Source organism: Megascapheus bottae, chromosome 13 (genome assembly GCF_031878675.1).
Source record: "Megascapheus bottae isolate mThoBot1 chromosome 13, mThoBot2.hap1, whole genome shotgun sequence".
Taxonomy (NCBI): Eukaryota; Metazoa; Chordata; class Mammalia; order Rodentia; family Geomyidae; genus Megascapheus; species Megascapheus bottae.
Genome location: NC_143521.1, coordinates 53,309,795 through 53,333,187, shown reverse-complemented (window position 1 = coordinate 53,333,187; position 23,393 = coordinate 53,309,795). Strand labels below are relative to the sequence as shown.

Here is a 23,393-nt window from a genome sequence, read left to right as displayed (position 1 = left end):
GGGAAGGAAAGACTTTTATCAACAATAAACTATAGAGGGAATAAAGGCATACCTAGAACTGTGGCTCAAGTGGTAGAGTACTAGCCTTCAGTAAAACAAGCTCAGGAACACAACCGAGGCTCTGAGTTCAAGAATTAGGACTGGAGTAAATAAACAACAACAACAAAAAGAACAAAGAATATTCAGGTGTCACACCCTTGTCAGTATGATTTGATTACAAATCCTGAAGAATACTTTACAGAATTCATTTGTTATGGTATCCACAGGTAGAACATGGACAGACAGAAAGGGCACATGCCAGGTTTTATGTCCTGAGAGAGAGCAAAGGGTATAGAGCAGAGAAAATCTTCTACTGTAGTGCTAACACTTTATGTATGTATGTATGTATGTATGTATGTATGTATGTATGTATGTATGTATGTATGTATGTATTATGTATTATGTATTATGTATTATGTATTCATTTATTTATTCTGGGTCATGGGGTTTGAACTCAGCCTGGGCGCTGTCCCTGAGCTCTTCAGCTCAAGGCTACCGCCCTACCCTTGAGCCAAGCCCCACTTCCCATTTTCTAGAGTTTAATTAAAGATAAGAGTGTCAGGTCCTTTTGTGCCCTGGCTGGCTTTAAACCTTGATCCTCAGATCTCAACCTCTTCAGTAGGTAGGATTACAGGCGTGAGCCACCGCGCCTCTGTAACACTTTATTTTTTTATTGTAATTAGTAAAAGGGTTACATGATATTTGCCAGATAGAAGGTGCATTAATTCACATACATTGATACCCTTTCACATGTCTTGGTACCCATTTCCCTCCCCCCCACCCCCCACCCGTCTTGGTTTTCCCCCCTTCCCTATCAAATTTCAAATATCCAAATACAAATAAATTCAATATATCAGATAACGAAGTGAGATACTATACCAATATGAGATAACCAAGGGACAACAAAGGAGATGAGAGACAACATAGTACATTAAGGACAACAATCATTCATTATATGGCTTTTGTTTCAATATCCTGGAGGTCCTTTCAATTAGCTTCGCATTATATGGCCTTATGTATCAAGATTTTGCTCTATTGCAGATCTCTGCTAGTAGAGCCCAAGGTTTCTACTGATTATGACAAGTGAGGGAAACCATTGAGCCTAAGTTCCTTTGAGTCTGGCTTACTTCACTTAATATGATTTTTGCTAAGTCTTTCCATTTCCTAACAAATGGGGCAATGTCATTCTTTCTGACAGCAGCATAGAATTCCATTGTGTACAAATACCACAACTTGTTGATTCACTCATCAACTGAGGGACATCTAGGTTGGTTCCATATCTTTGCTATGGTGAATAGTGCTGCAATGAACATTGTTGTGCTAGTGGATTTAGTATGCCCTAGATTCTGGATGGTTGGGTAAATGCCAAGTAGTGGAATTGCTGGGTCATAGGGGAGCTCTATGTTTAGCCTTTTGAGGCACTGCCACACTGCTTTCCATAGTGGTTGAACGAGTTTGCACTCCCACCAACAGTGTAGTAGTGATCCCTCCTGGCCACATCCCCTCCAGCATCTGTTGTCATTCGTTTTCCTGATCCTGGCCATTCTAACTGGAGTGAGGTGGAATCTTAGAGTTGTTTTGATTAACACTTTATTTTTTTAAACCTCAAGAAAATAGGTTAAACTATCAACAAGTATCATCATATTATCTTTACTTGTCTCTCTTTGTATTATTTATAACTTAAAAATTCAACATTTAAATTTTGATCATTAATCATATGGAAAATGTAAAAATTACCTAAAGCCCTGTTTACCAGTTTTTTTTTCCCTTGTTCTATAGACTGGGTCCATACACATAGACTCCACACACTCCCACAGATGTGTTCACATGCAGATCTTTTATATTTTTAACGAATCATGTTTATAGACCCTTCTGAAAGTTCCTCTTTATGTAGACTGCAGCTTAGGCCTTTTTCTCTTAGTCTAGCAGGGATGTGGATTTTTTTATTTTTTTTTTGCAATGGGCCATTTAGGTATTTGTAAGATCATTTGCCGAACATATAACTCATCAGGTGAGGCAAATGGCTGAGGCAGCAGACAAGAAACATACCAGAGGTATACGGGGAAAATATACGTGTGTCCAATCAGGTGCCACAGGCCTTACCCTCCTGATGTAATGAAATGGACCGCTTTCCTGGACAAAGTCAGGGCATTGTCTTGAGTTTATTTTGCTGACCAGCCAGGGCTAACTCAACTCAGGCGTGAGTAGCCCCAAACTCAAACAGCAGGGGGGTTATAAAGGCAAAAACCACACATACTCACATGCAGGTGGAAATACTTTTACACCACAAAATCATCCCAGTTCCAGGTGGCCAATGGTTGTATTGCAACCATGCAAATGAACCTACCATTTTAAAAGTCAAACTTGGCACAAGCAGCACGCGGCATTCCAGGTACTGCTTGCCCAGGGATTTAACCTTGGCATGACCCGTTCCTATAAGTTTTCTATTTGCCTGGGATTTTCTGATAACTTCCCAGTAACTATTGTTCTTGAAACTGTTGTATGCTGAGTTCCATGAATTTTTATTATAGCCCATTTCAATAAAGGCTATCACTTGACATCTAGCTTTATCATAGTCTGTCTGGACAATCTCAAGCAGGCAGTTAGTTTCTATATTATTCTGATATTACTTAACATTATGCCATAATTAAATCTATGTATAGCTATATAACTATTTCCACAGAACAGAAAATAATTAAAGTCTTAGTGTATAATTTTCTTTTTCCAATATAGACATGAGTTGGAAATTATTTTCCCAACTGGAAATTAATGAAGATAAAAGAATATATTTTATTTAAAAATACAATTTATTTTATTATGATTTGTTAGACCTCATGGCTCAGCGATGTCACAAACCACTGTGGCCGCAAGAAGCACAAAGGAGACTGGACTCTGGAGATAGTTTGGGGGGAACCAGGGGCATGAAGCCCTCCTCCAGCTTCAGGTCTCCTGGGTCCCTAATGCCAAGTATTTATTGAGAGGAATACAGGGGTGTATGTGCTGGAAGAATGAAGTCACAGTAACCTTGAAGTTACAGCCACAATCGGGTGATATACTCTAGTGACAAATATCTTTTTTTCCCATATATTTTTTATTGTAATTAATAGAAGGGTTACATTATATTAACCAGATAGAAGGTGCATTGCTTCACATACATTGATACCCTTTCTCATGTCTTGGTCCCCATTTCCCTCCCCCCACCCCCGCCCCTCATCTTGTTTTCCCCCCTTCCCTATCCAACTTCAAATAACCAAATAAGCATATATACAATAAACCAGATAACCAGGTGAAATACTGTAACAATATGAGATAACCAAGGGACAGCAAAAGAGATGAGAGATAATATAGTACACTAAGGACAACAATCACTCATTATATGGCTTTTGTTTCTATATCCTGGAGGTCCTTTCATTTAGTGTTATACTATATGGCCTCATGTATCTGAGTTGTAAATCTCTGCTAGGAGAGCCCACAGTTTCTGCTGATATGACAAATGAGGGAAACCATTCAGCCTGTGTTCCTTTGAGTCTAGCTTACTTCACTTAATACGATTTTTTCTGAGTCTTTCCATTTCCTTACAAATGGGTCGATGTCATTCTTTCTGACAACAGCATAGAATTCCATTATGTATAAATACAACATCTTGTTGACCCACTCATCAACTGAGGGGCATCTGGGTTGGTTCCATATCTTTGCTATGGTAAATAGTGCTGCAGTGAACATCATTGTGCTAGTGGATTTAGTATGTCCTTGTTTCTGGATGATTGGGTAAATGCCAAGTAGTAGAATTGCTGGGTCATAGGGGAGCTCTATGTTTAGTCTTTTGAGAAACCACCACACTGTTTTCCATAGTGGTTGAATGAGTTTGCACTCCCACCAACAGTGTAGTAGTGATCCCTCCTGGCCACATCCCCTCCAGCATCTGGTGTTATTAGATTTCTTGATCATGGCCATTCTAACTGGAGTGAGGTGGAATCTCAAAGTTGTTTTGCTTTGCATTTCTTTTATGGCCAGAGATATTGAGCATTTCTTCATGTGTCCATAGGCCATTCTTATTTCTTCTTCCAAGCAGATTCTCTTTAAGTCTTTGGCCCATTTTTTAATGGGATGATTGTTTCTTTGGAGATTAGTTTGGGAGTGATTCAATTTTTTGAGCTGTTGATATATTTTAGATATGAGGCCTTTCTTTGTTGTATGGTTAATGAAGATCTTCTCCCACTCTGTGGGCTTTCTAGTTAATTTGCTAGCTATGTCCTTTGCCATACAGAAGCTCTGCAATTTAATGCAGTCCCACTGTGACAAACATCTTAAAAGGCCGGTAAAATTAACACTGATTCCACGTTGAGTGTAGAATTAGCCTACACCTAGGATAGGAATCTGAGGTCCTTCGTGTCAGGACTGAATGAATGACTTAGGAGACTCTCAGTTTGAGAGTTTAGGGTTGTTAGGTTTTGATTAACTCACATTGAGGGCAGAATCTTGGTTCTCTGCCATGCTAAGAGCAATTGATCTTTGTCAGGCTATCCCCAGCTTTCCCGGAGTCAAGAGAACGATGTTCCAGTCCTCTACGTTAGACCTCATGGCTCAGCTTTCAGGTTCCCACAATAGTTTTGAAAAGGAGTAGAGAAATTCCTGACTCTTGATTATCTCATGAGCAGTGAGATTCTCTAAGCCATATAATAAACATTACATCAGCAGCTCTCTGCTGAGCTGATTTGTGTTAACACAGAAAGACTTCATTGTTTTGAGGATAACTAAGACACCAGTATTTTCTGCAGTGATTTCAATAGTTTCAGCCATGGGGACTGTGTTTACTGGGTTCCTTATTTTCTCTCTTTTTTAAAATTAATTTTGGGGAGGGGGAGGGTCATGGGACTTGAACTCTGGCTTGGGCACTGTGCCTGAGCTCTTCAGCTCAAGGCTACTACCCTACCCTTGAGCCACAGCCTCACTTCCCATTTTCTAGTGATTAATTGGAGATAAGAGTTTCTCGGCTTTGTATTTCCTGGGCTGGGTTTGAACCTTGATCCTCAAATCTCAGCCTCCTGAATAACTAGGATTGCAGGTGTGAACCACCTCACCTGGCAAAAGTTAACTTTTTTATTTTGTGGGGCCAGGATTTTGGCTTAGTGGTAGAGTGCTTGCCTAGCATGCACGAAGACCCAGGTTCTATTCCTCTGTACCACATACATAGAAAAAAGACAGGAGTCGTACTGTGGCTCAATCAATAGAGCTCTAGCCTTGAGAAAGTCCAAGGACAGTGCTCAGGCCCTGAGCCCAAGCTCCAGGACTGGCACCAAAAATACATATATATTTTCTGTATGTGGTACCAAGGAATCAAACCCAGGACCTCATGCATGCTAGGCAAGCACTATACCACTAAGCCACATTCCTAGTCTAGTGATTTTCATAACTATAAAGGAACCTGTTAGTGTAAGGGTATACAGTGTTATGAAAAGTATGTGCATGTGTGTGTGTGTGTGTGTGTGTGTGTGTTCATGCATGTATGTACATGTGCATATGCACATGCAGATGTTAGGACTGGGGCCTAAACTCAGGCCTCATACTCTTGCTTGGCCTGTTCACTCAAGGCTTGTGCTCTGCCACTTGACCACGTCTCCACTTCCACATTTTTAATGGTTAACTGGAAATAAGGGTATCATGGATTTGCCTGCCAGGGATGGCTGGCTTCCCACTGTAATCTGCACATACCAATCTCCTAAGTAGGAAGGATTACAAATATGAGCTACCAGTGCCTGACTTAATAAGAATTTTGGAAGACAGTTTAGTTTCATTTTAGTCACATTCATCTAGAGAGAACAAAATCAAATCTCAAAACAAGAAGAGCCTCCTGTTTTCTTGGAATTTTTGTTGGTTTTTGCACAATATTTTATGATGCATGATCATAGTAGGTATTCTATGCCCAATTGAATATATAATCATTGTAGCATTATGAATTGCTTTTCACTTATCCAGCTAGATAACTTTTTGAAATACACTAACATGTTGCTTTCTCTGTAGGCAAACAAGAAAACTGCGTGATGCTGAGCAAGAAAGAGATCGAACACTGCTCAAAACCATCATAAGAGTATGGAAAGAGATGAAATCCCTTCGAGAATTCCAGAGGTTTACAAATACACCCCTGAAGCTTGTTTTGAAAAAGTAGGCTTTTTTATCCAAAACTCTTTTACTAACCCATATTATGTATTATGAAGAATGTATAAGACATATTTATTTTTAAAAAAGACAAATTAACTGAGTATCGATGGCTCAGGCCTATAATCCTAGCTACCCAGGAGGTGGAGACTTGCTTGGGGTTCAGGCTTGCTCAAGACTAATGTCAATTTTTTTGAACTAGCTTGTGTCTTTTTTTCATCTTTTCTTTCCTAAGTTTTATGAGTTCTGTATATGAATGGACCTCATACACTGGATATGAGTTGGATAATGGTCTGTGCTACAGGTATCTCACTCTGTCTCTGTCTCTGACTCTGTGTATATATCTCTCCCTCCTTCTCCCTACTCTCTTTAATAGAAAGTCTTAATTTTAAACAGATAGAATATATTAGTCATGTATAATATGTGCTAATTTATATGCTGCTTAAAAAAACCACCCTGAGTCATGTAGATAATCTCCTATATTGCCTCCTACATTTCATCATTTTTCTCCACATTTCATCATTAATCCATTTGGAATCAATCTTGCATGCACAAGGTGTTGGATTCCATTCCCCAGCACACCCTACCCCCTAAAAAACATAATCAATACAGCATTTTTAGAAGCAGAACTGGCACCTAGCAAACCCAGTATAAATGGCCATTAGGATTATTACATTCTTAATTTCCAGGCATCACCAAGACACTCTAAAATTGATTTTCAGGGAAAAGGTTGACAAGAAAGCAGATGAGGAAGTGTATGAAGCAGAAATTCAAGCTGAAATAAGAGAATTGTTGGAGGAGCACAGAGAAGCATATGAACAGAAGATGGAAGAATACAGAACTTCCCACCAACAATGGAAAGCGTGGAAGAAAGCCCAAGTATGTAAAAGCGTTGCAGCCTGGAGCAAGGCAGGTGGGGGAGAGTGTGGGAAGAGAGCCCCTGAGACAGGAGAAGAGAAGCTGAATGGGCAGACAGGCATCCCCTGCTTGTTCTCGCTGTCTCTTCCTGCCCTCTCTCTGGAAGGGGAGGGGAGAATGACTGACTAGTGCATTTATTCCAAGGCCGCTCTGCTCTGGCATGGCAGAGCCAGCTTTGTAGAGAGTTCAGTGGTAGGACTCTATGAGCAATAACATAATGACCTCCGATATCCATGTCAACTGTAGCACTAAGTGATTAGCAAGTCTCAACATAGACCACTGACACCTTTGCTAAGTGCTTTTCCAGGGGTTTGCTCACATCAGCAGCCCTGTAAGGGCTCTCTACCACTTGTCTCCACTAGGTGGTGAAAGCACTGAAGCCCAGAAAGGGCTGACAGGTAGAGACGGGCTGGGATGGAACCCTGGTCTGTGTAGCATGAATCACAGCGCACCTGGGTGAAACTTTCAGGCTTCTACTTGACATCAGGTGGTCTCTTATCCACCAGAGGGCCAAGAAGAAGAGAAAGAAGCAAGCAGCAGAAGAGGCTCTGGATGAAGAGCTTGAGGAGCACCCTTCTGAGGGGGGCCCGGTGAAGCCCATCCCTCCGGAGCCCACCGACCCAGCCGCCCTCGAGCAGCAGGTGAGGGAGCGAGCAGCCCACAGCAGGAGGCGGCCGGGGGAGCCTGTGCTGGTTCCAGAGCTGAGCCTGGCAGGGAGTGTGACGCCCAATGACCAGTGTCCCAGGTGAGCAAGATTTGCACACTCACAGGTGCACATACAGACACACAGGGTGAGATGCCGTTTCTCTTGCACTAGAGAGGATGAGCAGAAGAATCTTAGAGAAAGACTTGATCGAACTTGACAGTAAGTCCATCCAACAAACAGACTTGCTAGCACACAGGCGAGTAACATTTGTATCATAGACCTTATTAATGAAGTAGAAATCATTACTGTCACAGTTTTCATTCATCCCATTTAATAAGAGATGCCTGGTGGCTCACACTTGTAATCCTAGCTGCTCAGAAGCTGAGATCTGAGGATTGCAATTCAAAGCCAGCCTGGGCAGGAAAGTCCATGAGACTTTTTTTTTTTTGGTCAGTTGTAGGGCTTGAACTCTGTTCCTGGGCACTGTCCTTGAGCTCTTTAGCTCAAAGCTACTGCTCTACCCCTTGAACCACAGAGCCACTTCCAGTTTTCTAGTGGTTAATTGGAGATAAGACTCTCATGGACTTTAGTGCCCAGGCTGGCTTTGAACCTCGATCCTCAGATCCCAGCCTCCTGAGTAGCTAGGATTACAGATGTGAGCCACTGCGCCCTGCTCCTTGAAATTCTTATCTCCAATTAGCCACAGAAAACTAGAAGTGGAGCTGTGGCTTAAAGTAGAAGAGTACTAGCCTTGAGTGAAAGTGCTCCGGAACAGCATCCAGGTCTTGAGTTCAAGCCACATGACTGATGAGGGAGGGGAGAAGGGGGGGAGATGTCTCCTTAATGTTTTATTGGGGATCAGGATGTAAGGCTTGTTTGAGAAAACTGAGACCACAGTACAATGCTACTTCCAGCAGCTCGATACTACTTTTTTTAATTACTCTTTTTGTTGAACTCAGGGCCTTGGTGCTGTCTGTAAGCCTCTTTGCATGCGAGGCTAGCTTTTCACTCCATGCCAATGGGAGCTTTTTCTGAGTAGTTTATTGGAGATAAACATCTCAGGAACTTTTCTGCCCAGACTGGCTCAAACCCACAACCCTCAGATCTCAGCCTCTGAGTAGCTAGGATTACAGGCGTGAGCCACAGATACCCGACTCATGTTATACCTTTTATTATGCTAAGTTCTATTAAACCTGTGGCTATTTTGGTTAAATACAGGGCTGTTGTAATCTGTAGGTACCTCCAGTGTCTCTGATAACGTTCAGTGTCCATTTGTCAAGGACTTCGGTGATCTTTACGATATGAATGCTAACGACCGCTGCGCACGGTCTCACCCGCAGGGTGGAAGTGTTGCGCAGAGATGACATCAAGAGGCGCTCGGTGTATTTGAAAATCCTCTTCAACAGCAAGGAGGTATCCAGGACAGTGACCCGGCAACTAGGCGCCGACTTCCGAGTTCACTTTGGACAGATTTTCAACTTGCAGATATTCAACTGGCCAGAGAGTTTAACAGTTCAGGTACACATTTTTATTATAGTCACTGTCGCAAGCATGTCAGCTTTCAGATGGTTTTCGCTCATCTGTTGGCTACAGAGATATAATAATACATTTTCTTTTTTTTTCATATTTTATTATTTGTCATGGGACTTGAACTCTGGGCCTGGGCGTTGTCCCTGAGCTCTTCAGCTCAAAGCTATCGCCCTAACCTTTGAGCCACAGCACCACTTCCAGTTTTTTGGTGGTTAATTGGCGATAAGAGTCTCATGGACTTTAGTGCCCGGGCTAACTTTGAACCATGATCCTCAGATCTCAGCTTTCTGAGTAGCTAGGATTACAGGTGTGAGTCACCGCACCCAGCTTAATAATACATTTTCAAGAAGAGAAGTTCTTGCCATTAGAAGTGCCTTTTATTGCCTGGTGTCTGTGGCTTACACTTACAATGTTAGAAACTCAAGAGACTGAGATCTGAGGATTGTAGTTCAAAGCCAGCCTGGGCAGAAAAATCTGTGCGACTCTTTTTTTTTTTTGCCAGTCCTGGACCATGAACTCAGGGCCTGAGCACTGTCCTTGGACTTTCTCAAGGCTAGAGCTCTACCACTTGAGCCACAGCACCACTTCTGGCTTTTTTCTGTGTATGTGGTACCAAGGAATTGAACCCGGGTCCTTGTGCATGCTAGGCAAGCACTCTACCACTAGGCTAAACTCCAGGCCCATGTGCGACTCTTATCTTTGCTTAAGCAGAAGAAAGCCAGAAGTGAAGATGTGGCCCAAGAGGCACCAAGTGAGAATGTGAGGCCCTGTACCAGAACAAGTCCCAGAACCAACACAATAATTTCTTGAGGACACTATTTACAATATTTACCTATTAAAGAATGTCTAGGTTCAAGATAGTGGAGGAAAGGCGAATAGTTGAGAGTATAGATGAAATAAGATTGGCCATAAGTCTCTGATTGTTAAGGCTACATACCAGGTCCCTCATATTCATTATTATTATTATTGTTATTATTATATTATTGTATTATAATATACATTTGAAATTTTCAACCAAGAATATTTTAAGATAGATAAAAATCACCCCCTTTTAGTGATAATGACTGGAACTTAGATGTCCCACTTATGGCTCTCTCTTATATCACTGCACCATGGGCAAGCCCTACACACCACAGGTCGCTTAATGAGCAGCCTCTCACAACGATATCAGGTCCAGGGTCCTAAATGCAGTGCCTAGGCAAGCTCTGCCTTTGACTTTTCTCCCAGTCCCTTCAAGCTCCCTCAGCTATCAAGATTCAAGAGAGATGACGCCAGAATGGTAGCCAGGCCCAAGTTTATCCTCACTGTGGGAAAAGCCTCTAGTCATCTGCCTTGTAAAGGACGATGGGCAGAGGGGACTTAGAATGTCACCTTTGTGCATGGAAGTAGTAAGAAAAAAGTATCATCCCAAAGGAGACCTTCTTAAAAAATACAAAGATTAATTCATAGAAATAAAAGCAGAAAAATCAACCTCAGAGCTCATCAGTGTCATCTGTCAGAGCTCATGGAGAAAAAAAGAATAAAATACAGAAAATAAGTTATGATGTTGTTATATCACATAAGTAATGTGAGCCAAAAATACAGGAGAAACTTGACCAAATGGAACAGTCTCAATTAGGTGAGACTGAGTTGTGTGCGTGTGTAAATATCTATCTCTATCTCTATCTATATCTATATCTATCTACATATATATATATATATATATTTGTTATTGTTGTTGTCCTGCTCTCCTGATCACTGTCCCTGAGTTTTTATGCTCAAGGCTAGCACTCTACCACTTGAACTTCTGGCTTTTGGGAGTAGTTCATTGGAGATCAGAGTCTTATGGATTTTCCTGCCTTGATTGGCTTTAAACCATGATCCTTAGCTCTTAGTAGTCAGGATTATAGGCATGAGCCACTGGCTACCAGCTTTGGGTTATATATTCTTAATCACCACCTCACGGGAATGGCATGAGTAATTAATGATTAGATGGCTCCATCCTAGAAGAATATGTGTGGGACTTCAGCAGTTAACAATTAAAGAGATTCATAAAATAGATTTAAATGTGACTGACCTTCTGGAGTGCTTCTAGTATAGACGCTGGTGCAATATGAAACATGTACTGGTGTATCCTTGTCTCATCCATTCCCTGTGAGAACAATTTGAACCAGGAAAAGAAGCCCACTCTGGAACCTGAATTGTTGATTTGGAATAGAAATAACTGGAGCAGTCCACCCACTCTCTCCTCCCTACTTCAGGCCTCTTAAGGCAGGGAACTTTCAGGGTGTCAGCAACTTGGCCACAAAGGGTGTAAGTTGTTCTCTGTGGATCTTAGAAAGACAACTCAACTTTCTCCTCTGAAATGAATCCCCTAGGCTAGGATAATGACCAGCACAAACACATGTTGATTGATTATCTGAGAGTATACACATTCCAGTCTGTTTTGACTGCCTGGCTCTCTCGTCTGGGTTTCAGGTCTATGAGACTGTTGGGTACGGCAGTACCAGCTTGCTAGCCGAAGTGTTTCTGCCTATTCCTGAGACGACTGTTGTGACTGGAAGGGCTCCCCTGGAGGAAGTGGAGTTCAGCAGTAATCAGCATGTGACCCTGGACCACGAAGGAGTTGGAAGTGGTATGCCGAGCTAACTATCCTCCATGGGCTGGAGACTGGATTATGACTTTTCCTTCCCTCCCCAGACAATCGGATAGTTCAAATGAAAACAACAATCATATATGATTTTTTTTTTGCTAAGTCTTCCGTTGTGTGTCAGTCCTGGGACATAAACTCAGGACCTGAGCACTGTCTCTGAGATTTTGTATTCAAGGTTAGTATTCTACCCACAGTATCATTTCCAGCTTTTCAGTAGTGAAATGGAATTAAGGGTCTCATGAATTTTCTTGCTGGGGCTGGCTTTGAACCTCAGTCCTCAGATTTCAGCCTCCTACATAGCTAGGATTGCAGGCATGAGCTACCAGCACCTGGCTCTCCAAGTCACTTTTTATAAACTGTTATTTGCCCTCTGATTTATTAATTTCATACCTCATAATCTTTTATAAATATTAATTTTAACCCAAGATAAAGCTTTGTGGATGAATAATAATAATGATTTAAGATTTAAAAGATTAACTTTCATAGCAATAATAGAAAAATTATCTTATCTCTTACAATTCTAAAAAGGTGCATGATTGACCTTCTCTCTCTCTAGATTGTTTCTTTACATAAAAAAAACTATGATATCATTTTCTCTCACTGCTACATTCTATTTAATTTCTTTAAATTCATCTTCCAAGTCTGAATTCATTTTTTAGCTGTGTCTAACCATTGGAATGCATGATTGTTTTGTCTTTCTGGCATATTTTTCAACTGTAGAAATTCTACTTACTTCTCTATTTGGTTAGTTATGATCCCTCTTTTCCTTTTTTAAGATTATCAATGATTTTCATTTATTCACCTAATTTTATTTGTACATATTAAAATATTTTTACTCAGGTCTGGGAGTTTGGCCTAGTGGTAGAGTGCTTGCCTAGCATGCACAAATATCTGGGTTCCATTCCTTGATACCACATACATAGAAAAAGCCATAAGGGGTGCTGTGGCTCAAGTGGTAGAGCTCTAGCCTTGAGAAAGTCCAAGGACAGTGCTCAGGCCCTGAGCTCAAGCCCAGGACAGGCAAAAAATATTCAATTAAATTAAATATTTTACTATTTTGTTTTATCATTCCAATATCAGTTTTTTAGTTTGATCTCATTGCCTTATTCAAAAATGACTTTTTCCTTAATATATCGGACCATGATTTTGTCTTGACTCAATCTGTAGCTTCACGGCAGCTTTTTCTTAGTATTTTTCTTGGAAAGGAGTCTCACAGACTTTCTTACTCAGGCTGAGTTCAAACTGCGATCCTCAGATCTCCCCAAATTCAGTCTTCTACGTGACTGGGATAAGGGGTACCACCACACCTAGGAAAGGATCTTTCCTCTGGGTTCAGACTGTCCAGTTCTTCATCTCTGCCTTCCATAAGTCTCTGCAAGGGTGACAGGAGTGAGCCACTGACATTTGGTTTATAGTGGTAATTTGAAAATAACGATAAAAGTTGTTATTTTAATATGAAGAGAAGATTTGGACATCTTAAAGCTGGTAACACCTTTCACCTAGGAAGTCTGTATCATTAATTTCTAGTCTGCAGAAGGAAGCAGTGAGGGTTCATTATAGACATAATAGATTGTGATACCTGGCAGTGGTTGTGTGCTCACCATTGGCACCATAAGGTGCTTGTAGACACTGATCCACTGAACTCAGGCCACTTGCACATACTCCTTCTGCCAGGAATACTTTCTCCCAACATACCTCCATGTCTTCCTTCTTTCCCTCAGTTACTTTTAGTCAGGCTTCCTTGGCCATGACATTTAAATTTTTACTCCCTCCCCATCCTCAAAGAGTACATATTTCCTACTTGCCTTTTCTCTTTTTCTTTTTTTTTTTTGTGGGTCCTGGGGCTTGAACTTGGCCTGTGCGCTGTCCCTGAGCTCTTCAGCTCAAGGCTACTGCCCTACCCTTGAGCCAAGCCCCACTTCCCATTTTCTAGAGGTTAATTGGAGTCTCAGGTCCTTTTGTGCTTGGGCTGGCTTTGAACCTTGATCCTCAGATCTCAGCCTCCTGCATAGCTAGGATTACAGGCTTGAGCCCCCACACCCGGCTCTTTCTTGCCTTTTCTAATTGATTCTCCTTAGCACATAGCCACCTCTGACATTCTAATATTTTGTTTCCTTACTGTTCACTTCAGTACCTATGACAAAGCCTGACACAAAGAAAGAGCTCAAATTAAGTATAGTTGGAATGAATGAGCAAATATAAATACCTTTGAACTAGTTCTGCAAGCTGGGCGCTGGTGGCTCATGCCGGAAATCCTAGCTACTCAGGAGGTTGTGATCTGAGGATCACCGTTCAAAGCCAGTCGGGCACAAAAGTCTATGAGACTCTTATCTGCAATTAACCATCAGAAAACCAGAAGTGATGCTGTGGCTCAAAGTGGTAGAGCACTAGCCTTGAGCTGAAGAGCTCAGGGACAGCATGCAGACCAACAGTTCAAGCCTCATGTCTGACAAAAAAAAAAGCAAGAAAGAAGGGAAGAAAGAAAGAGAGAAGGAAAGCAAAGAAAGGAAAGAAAGAAAAGAAATGGTTCTGCAAAGACAGTGCTACTGTTTTCTCTTATTTATAGATAGAACACTTGCCAAAGGTCACACGGCTGCACCCAGCCACACAGTGGCAGAGCCATCCCTACCCAGCTCAGTTCTAGCTGTCTGTGCTGTGCTTTCTTACTGGGCCTGGGCCCCTCCTTTCTAAGCAAATACCTGTGGATGCCTCTCCAGGAGTGCCCTTCTCCTTTGAAGCGGATGGCAGCAATCAGCTGATTCTAATGACCTCGGGGAAAGTGTCCCACAGTGTGGCATGGGCCCTCGGAGAAAACGGGATCCCATTAATCCCTCCACTGTCACAGCAGAACATCGGATGTCGGAGGTAACACATGGCAAGAATCGATAGACGACCACTGTCATTGTTAGCTCAACGCGGGAGAGGATGGCCATGCCATTTTCTTATTGTCATTATTGTTCTTATTTTCAGGTGCCCATAAATTCATGGTGTGTTTTTCTTTTAATTCTTAACATCAAAATTGAGATAGTAACAGTGTAACTATTATTGAGTATTTGTCAGTGCCTGGTATAGTAAAAAGCATTTTTAAAATTTATTTTCTTAATTATTATTACAAAGTTGATATGCAGAAGGTTTACAGTTATATAAGGGCATTTCTTTTTGGGCAATGTCACCTCTTCCCTGGCTGTCTCCATTTCACCTTCCTGTCCTTGACATGTAAGCTGTATAGTTCATTTCCAATGTGAAAAGCATTTTAATCATCACAAAAGTGCCTGTGGTCTTCTTTTCCCCATCTCATAGACGGGAGGTACACAGCACGTGGTTGTGTATATGTATCTTTGTTAATGATTGGTGTAGACAGAGCTCCTGGCTTCACATAAGTCCTTCGGCTCTGGCTTCCTGGCATGATTGCTAGAACCCTAAGTCCATCTTCGGGCCAACAGGAAGTACCCTGGCTGCCCAGAAAGCCCTGGGTGATACTGGTCCAAGCAGCCTGTGGAGTCCTGGGGCCCTGATCCCTCTGTCAAAGGCCCTCTGTCACTTCCTCATGCATACCTTGGGTCTACCACCCTCCCATTTAGGCCTGAATCACCTGTCTTGAAACTAAAAGGATTTACCTTGATTGTGGAGTTGACACTTTCCAATGTGCGGGATATCCACAAGGGACCCGTATTATCCCGCCTGCATGCCCATACCAACCCCTGCCTCTGTGTGAGGAAAAGCGTGAGGCTGTTCACCTCTGCACCAGGTCAGGAGCCACTTCCAGTGGAGGCCTGGCCATGCCTGTAAGCGGAGGCACTTTTCATTCATTTTCATGGCCATGCTGGAGCGTGGTCCCAGGGGTTTCAGCTTGGCAAGAGGAGGTAAAACAGAGTGTGAGCCTCAGGAGGTGCCAGACTTGATCGAGCTCCAGCTGGGCCCTGTGGAATACCTGGGCACCTGGTGGTTTCCTGTGTGCTAAGTGGCTTGGGATGTGAGGTGTCCAGGCATGCTGGATTACACTGACGGCCGGCCCTCTTCCCTGGCCAGAGCTCCAGACCAGGCATTTTGCTGCATTGGGAGACTTACAGGGCTTACACTGGCATCTCCTCCAGTCATAATCCTTACTGCCTTACAGTGTCTTTCATCACAATCACCAAAGGAAGTGGCCCCTAAAATAAGATTCCCTCTGGTGGAGGATGATGGATTCTGGATTCAATTCTCTCTGTAGGATTTTGCAGTGCTGATGTAAACTTTTGTGTGATAAAATCAGGCTCATGGGGTCAGATAGTTGCTCTTTAGTTTGGGTCTTGTTTTGTTTTCCAGTGCTTTGAGGAGAGCAGACGCCATCTCATCCATTGGCACATCAGGACTGACGGACATGAAGAAGTTAGCCAAGTGGGCAGCAGAGTCCAAGCTTGACCCTAATGACCCAAACAATGCCCCTTTGATGCAACTCATCTCGGTAATGTAGCCATTGCAAAGTTGAAAGTAGGGCATGAGTTAGTGCGTTCTATTTCTAAAATCAAATGCAATGGGTTGTAGTGCTAACTTTGGAATTTGTATAAAACCACAGTAAGCAAGTGGGAGCTACAGATTCTCATGATCGGAGCTGTCAGTGTGACTCCATCCATGAGACAAATGGAAGCTCAACAGAACTTTCATTTCTCCATTTCCTTCCAGTCTTTGTAAGTCTCAGAACAAGCTTCATTTTATTTACCTTTCGACTTAACAAGCTCTTCTTCCAACATGTTGCTTCTTAATGTGAAGAAGAGAAATTAGGAAGGAGAAGCCATATTACCTGAGGTATAATATGCATATTTCATGTAAAATGGCAAATCACGTTCTTATTGTCATTGTGAAGGTGAGGTACAGAGGGGTTACAGAAGTCCAATAACGATTACATTTCTTTGGGGATACTCTTATCTCTTCCCTTCCTCTCTCCCACCCCCATCCCCAAGTGACATAGTTCATTTTCACCACAGGGAGTATCACTGCTGCTTCTCTTCACCCTTTTTCCCTCGAGTAGTTAATGTAGTCTGTCTTTCAACTATGTCAGTCTAAAACTGTTCAACATTTCGGAAAGCTCAGACCTGAGTTCCTCTGGGTGATGTTTTCTTCTGGTATGCAGTTGAGTTGATGGCTTTCTGGTTTTTATAGGTAGCTACCAGTGGTGAATCCTATGTCCCTGATTTCTTTCGACTGGAACAGTTACAACAGGAATTTAATTTCGCCTCAGATGAGGAATTGAACAGATCTAAGCGATTCAGACTTCTTCATCTTAGAAACCAAGAGGTACCAGAATTCCGAAATTACAAGCAAATTCCAGCATATGACCGAGAAATTATGGAAAAGGTATTTCAGGTAAGAAATTGCCTGATGGGGCTCATAAGGTATCTGTTATGCCATCTGGTACACAATTATATTTTGATTGTTCTTGTTCTTGGTAGCAGTATTGATTTCTCTTTAGAGCATTATTATTATTATTATTATTATTACTACTACAAACGAGTTAAATAGTCGATGAATACAGTATATCTTTATCAATGTCAATCTAACAAAATAGTCAATGAATATAGTGTATCTTTATCAATGTCACCCCTTTTATATGTTACCTTCCCCCCCCCACTTTTTTTTTGCTAGTTCTGGGGCTTTAATTCAAGGCCTGAGCATTGCCTTTGGACTTTCTCAAGGCTAGAGCTCTACCGCTTGAGCCACAGCACCACTTCTGGCTCCGTGTGTGTGTGTGCGTGCGTGCGTGTGTGTGTGTGTGTGTGTACGTGCGTGCGTGCGTGCGTGCGTGTGTGTGTGTGTGTGTGTGTGGGTGTGGGTGTGGGTGTGTGTTACTGAGAAATTGAACCCAGGTCTTCGTGCATGCTAGGCAAGCACTCTACCACTAGGTCAAACTCCCTTACTTTTCTTGAATTTGACATGTAAGCGATCTCTAGGTCTAATAATGACATATAATAAACTAACCAATAACCAGAATTCTGAGTCTGTCAGTTAAGTTACCTACAATTAGAAATGCAAGGTTGAGAAGTATCTGAGAGATAGTCCTATGGCTAGTTATTCTTGCTCTAGTTAGGAACTAACTAACTGTTTGCTAAGCCCTCATCTAAGATTCACTGGCAAAGCACTCTAGGAAAAGCTAGGTGGTAGGAAGGAAGCCAGGAACCAGCTGAATGGCCACACAGGCATAGACAAGAGGAACAAAGCAGAGCTTTAGAGGAAGCTAGACCACAGAGTCAAGCCGTAGAGCATAGAAGCCTCTAAGAAAGATTATAGCAACCAGGCTGTATGACAGGCTAGCGAAAGCCAATGTGTTTGTGATATAAGGGCCACCAGAAGTGAATACCATGATGGTTTCTTGAAGAAGCTACTCTTGAAGAATTCTTTTGGTCAGCTGGTTTTTCCTTGAGTTTATTTGGCTTTGTCATCCCAAGGGATTAAACCTCCAATTGCTGAACAACCTCAAGCACCAACTGGAGTTTATTGGATGATGGAATCCCCAGAGAGGGTTAAATATCAAAAGACCCTTTCCTGGGAATAGCGGGCACACATCTGGGCCTCATGTTCCCCTGGCTGCTGCATCTGCTCCACTGCCTGGCCCATCTCTATCCTGTGTGAACTTCCAGTGTGCTGACTTCCTTCTCAAGGAGGAGACGGGCTTTCTGTACACAGTAGCACTGTCACCAATGCCACCCAAGTCTACACCGGTGGCTTTGGCCAACAGGAACATTTTCTCCTGTCTCAAAAGCAAAAGTTTTAAGGACCAGCTCCAAGTCACTGAACTAGGGTTAGAGGCTACTACTGAACATCCAGCTGTAGACAAGAGTGGCCACAGAGGAACATGGAAGTTCCCAGGGGGCTCACACACTCCTGTGCTGACAGAAAAAGGGAGAGGCCTCAACAGACAAAGCCGAAGGAACCCTCCTGTCTTCCTCACGTGGTCAACCCAGGTCAGCAGCAGCCAGTTTTCACCATTTTCAAAATTGCTTTATTTAAGATGCCTCAGGCAATATGTAAGCAGGGGCTTTGATGAGCTTAGCACCTTCCGTTATAACTGCTTTCTTTGTGTCACCCCGGGCCTCGGCTCTTCCCTGCACAAATATGCTAATTCTTAAATACCATACAAAATTCTCTTCTGCTACTAAGGCAGTTTCACCAGCTGAGTCAGAATCCTGGATACCTCATGAAAGGCCAATTCTAAACTAAAAATTAAGAGGAGGGGGAAAGATATACACGGAACCGTATTTTATGGTTTAAATCAAACATGATGAACAATTCCTTAATTCCAGAAAGGAACATCAGAGCATACTTTAAAATCATGATACGCTTGTAATTTCAGGACTATGAGAAACGGTTACGAGACAGAAACATGATTGAAACCAAAGACCACATTGACATTCATAGGGCTAAGGTAGCCCAGTACCTCCAACAGGTAAGAAAACCCATGAAGACCGTCTTCAGAGAGAATAAAGAGCCAGTGTTCTCTCAGGGAAGTTCTCTACCTTTATGGCTGTTAGTAAGTCCTCCACTTAAATTAAAAAGTGAATCATTCTAAAGAGAAGGGAAAAAAATCTGTTCTGCATTGTCTATGCTGTGAAACTCATCTGATTTTTCTTTGTCATTGCTAATGAATTCGTCTCATGAAATTTTGCTATGTTATGTGCCAAAAACATTTCCAGCTTCTCAAAATGTAACACTGAACTAAACAGGAAAAACAAACTAAATAAACAACAAAGCAATCCAACTCTTCCTTCAAGGTGCATACAGGCAACTAGAGAATTTACAGCAAGATGAGACCAGAACAGTGGAGAAAGTTAACAGCTAGATGAGAGGCAGTGGAAACACTGGGGTGAAATTAGGGCAAAGACGAGGAGTTGAGGACAATAAATTAGGAAGCTGCAGCCATCTGAATGCTTTAAACAAAGCCAATTCCTTTTCCCAGATCAGGGAATCCGTGGTGAACCGCTTCCTCAGTGCAAAGCACCATTTTCTCCTTACTGACTTGGTAGCAGAAGAAGAAGTTCCTAATATCAGGTAAAAGTCAAGCAAAACCATTCATACTTTCTGTGAAATGTTATTCTTGTTCTATGAAAAACTCCAGAGCAGATGCTTTGATCATTATATGATACGCATTTGGGTCCAGAACTCTGTTGTTAATACTGATGAACATTTCATGCCAACATTCCTGGAGGGATTTCTGTTAGGACAAGTCATCTTAGTTCCTCTCCTCTGCCACCCAGTACAGCCCATTCCTTTCCTGCTCCTCCAAATCAACTTCGCTATTTTTCCTCCAGATTATCTAACTCCACCATCATCTCCTTCCTGCACAAATTCTGCTGTCCCAACTTCCCAACACGAAGCTTTTCTACACCCCGGTCAATGAAAGTGGGGGTGACTGAGATACTGCCCTCAGAGGTTCTAGGGTCACAGGGAAAGAACTGGTTGGGTCCAGCCTCACAGCTGGGGGGCACACAGCTAGAGTGTTTGTTTCATGAGGATGATGGGCATCAGGATAAAAAATGGATGTTGACCTTGAGGCTGGCAACATTGCAAGTGCTATTACTTAGCATGGTGCTCTAGTAGTTTCACTTAGAAGTGCAAAAAAGATCACTTCCTGATTGTGGTTTTGTGGGGTTCATTCACTTCCTGGCCTTTTCTGTGATCTAATCTCTTGGTCATTTCCCATGAGCTTTATCTCCAATAATCATGCTGAGACAAAAAAAAATTGTACAACCATGACAACAAGTGAAGCTCCATTGACATACGATGTAAATTCATATAAAACATCCATCTTTATTTCAGGCCCAGAGTCCAGCCATTGAATGTGTTCACAGGCATGAAAAGTACACTTAGACTAGATGATGATGTTTCATGCTGTTTTATTTTTCCTTTTCTTTTCTTTTCTGCTTTACTTTCTGCATTAAGTTCTGAAGGCTCGGGGTATGTTCCCTTTATTTTATTTTATTTTACATTTCAGTTTGTTCTTGGCTTTAAACTAAGATGTTTATTTGCGGAATGGTCCCAGGCTGATTGCTATAGAAACACCCATGATAAAAGTCACTTCCTGAAGAGGGAGAAAGGATTCTCAAGGGGGAGTCTTGGTCATGCCAGGATGCTGATAACGTTATGCAACTGGGGTTTGGCTGGTGTCCTAGCAGAGTGAGGGGCCTCTGGTAGCTATTGACTTTCAGTTTGAATTCTAGCTCCCCTTCTACTGGTAAAGAGCTCGCAACAAATCAAAGCATTGCTCAGAGTCTGAAAAGAATGGGGTAACTCTTCGACTGTCCACAGAGAAGAAATGTTTATATGTAAGGCTATTGGTAGTCCTGATACACAGAAGACACTTCTCAACCGTAGCCTGTTGGTCAAGTATGCCCCTGGGATTCCTGCAGGAGCAACCAGCCATGACCAGACAGAACCTGCAGGGCTCTCATCCATGGTTGGTGCCCACATCGTCAAAGAATCTATTTGGCCAGCTTAGTAATCAACCATGAAAGCAAAGAACCATGAGTTCTGACCTGTGCGTGTAGCTGGCACTGCACAGCTGGCTTTATTCTGTGGCTCCTTGGCGTAGTGATCAATCTCAGCTTTTAGGCCCCGAGTCCTATTTGTTTTTCCATTTAGTCTCTGGGCCAGAATTGATTTTGCCCATGGATCTGTTCTCCATGAGTCATGGGCCTTGTTGCTTTCATCTTCCAAGCAGTGTTTATAGCAAATCATTTCAGTGAGAGAGAGAGAAGAGAATTCTCCTCCTTTTCCCCAGTTCCCTTCCCACCCCCTCCAGTGTAGTGACACAGAAATTGTCATTATCACAGTTATCACTCAAGGGTGTCTCCTAAGTACCAGGGTGCCCGGAACTCCTCTCTTTATCTGCTTTGTCACCCCAAGAGATTGGTTGAGATGCTTATCCAATATGGAAGTAGAACTGTGGCTCACATGGTAGAACAGTGGCTTTGAGAAAACAAACAAACAAATGGAGAGTACCTAGGCCCTGAGTTCCAACTGTAGTACTAGCATGCACATACACACACGCACACGCACGCATGCACGCACACATGCACCCAGCTGATGTGGCTGGGTCTCTGGGAGAAGGTAAATCTCATCTGTTTGGCAGGACCCAGGAAGTGACGTGGAGAGCAGCTTTCAGGAGCTCACTGGTGAGCAGGGTAGTCAAGGCTGGCAGGGGCCAGAACGTGGCTTTTCTTGCTGTGATGAAAAGCAGCTATGAAAAAAACAAACCAATTTTTAAACAATCCATGCAGTAGCATCAGCTTTATTTCCAGACTATTCCTACCATTTTTGAAAGGAGACTATTTAAAAAATTAAAATAGAGCCAGGAGTTTGGCCTAGTAGTCGAATGCTTGCCTAGCATGCACAAAGACCCTGATTCAATTCTTGGTACCAAATACATAGAAAAAAAAAAAAGCCAGAAATGGTGCTGAGGCTCAAGTGGTAGAGCTCTAGCCTTGAGGAAGAAAAAAGAACCCAAGGATAGTGCTCAGGCCCTGAGTCCATGCCCAGGACTGGCAAATAATAATAGCAATAATAATAATAACAATAATAATAATAAAATAGTAACTTCATAAATGGGGAGTACATGGGGAGGCCTATAAAGACTTGGGAGGTGGACAGTCATCTCATAATTTTCTGAATGTCTACTTTGAACTGAACCCTAATCTGGTTCTGTAACCATTAGCATTTTGGGCCTGAGCCTTTTCAAGCTGGCAGAACAAAAGCGACCACTGAGGCCAAGGAGAAAAGGTCGGAAGAAGGTTACAGCCCAGAACCTGTCTGATGGAGACATAAAACTGCTAGTGAACATTATCCGGGCTTATGACATTCCAGTGAGAAAGCCACCAGCCAGGTGAGAGCTCCCCAGATAGTCCCGGGCTGGGGTGCGCAGGGTCCCGGCCAATGGCTCATGCATTCCAGGATGCTCAGCCTCATTCCTCACGTAGTTTTTATGCAGCAGGGCTTAGAGGATCTTACTGAAGCCAAGGTCCTATTTATGGATTGCAAGTGTTAGAGTCAATTCAGTATTGGCAACATCTCAAAGAGAATTCCAAGGGCAGGAAGGCAGAGCTAGAATACAAGGACTAAGATAGTTTTCTGAGGCTCCAGCATCCCTCTCACATGCCTTCCCTGAGTTTGTGCTTTTTTTTAAAGGTAGTATATGTGGTCCATATAGCTAGGGCACTACTAAGCAGGACTTGTCAAAGGAGATGCTGAAATGGGTCTAGTATTAACCCAGGGGCCAGTCACCTAGAGCCAAAGAGGAGAGCATGAATGGAGCAGATGTATAAGATGCATCTCCATCTAATCTACTCAGAGAAATGAGCTGTGACTATTATGACTTTCTATCCTGGGGCCAGTGTGGGGGCCTTAACCCCCCAAGTGAAATGAATCGGAGTATCTCATGCCTTCAGAAAGATAGGATAGGACCAAGAATGGCATTGCTTTCTGCTGATCCCCTTCCGATATAAT

The 23,393-nt window shown here is 42.5% G+C and overlaps 1 protein-coding gene across 2 annotated transcripts in view; it reads left to right on the top strand.

Moving 5' to 3' along the window:
- Positions 1-23,393, top strand: part of Cc2d2a (coiled-coil and C2 domain containing 2A) — a 71,248-nt gene that overhangs the window by 22,837 nt on the left and 25,018 nt on the right. For both annotated transcript variants that reach the window (XM_090343815.1, XM_090343813.1), the window contains exons 12-22: positions 6,061-6,201; positions 6,918-7,074; positions 7,620-7,858; positions 9,100-9,277; positions 11,747-11,903; positions 14,639-14,786; positions 16,227-16,365; positions 17,061-17,264; positions 19,249-19,341; positions 19,852-19,943; positions 22,606-22,773. In XM_090343815.1, coding sequence (XP_090199941.1) covers positions 6,061-6,201; positions 6,918-7,074; positions 7,620-7,858; positions 9,100-9,277; positions 11,747-11,903; positions 14,639-14,786; positions 16,227-16,365; positions 17,061-17,264; positions 19,249-19,341; positions 19,852-19,943; positions 22,606-22,773 — 1,716 coding nt within the window. The remainder of the gene's footprint in view (positions 1-6,060; positions 6,202-6,917; positions 7,075-7,619; positions 7,859-9,099; positions 9,278-11,746; positions 11,904-14,638; positions 14,787-16,226; positions 16,366-17,060; positions 17,265-19,248; positions 19,342-19,851; positions 19,944-22,605; positions 22,774-23,393) is intronic.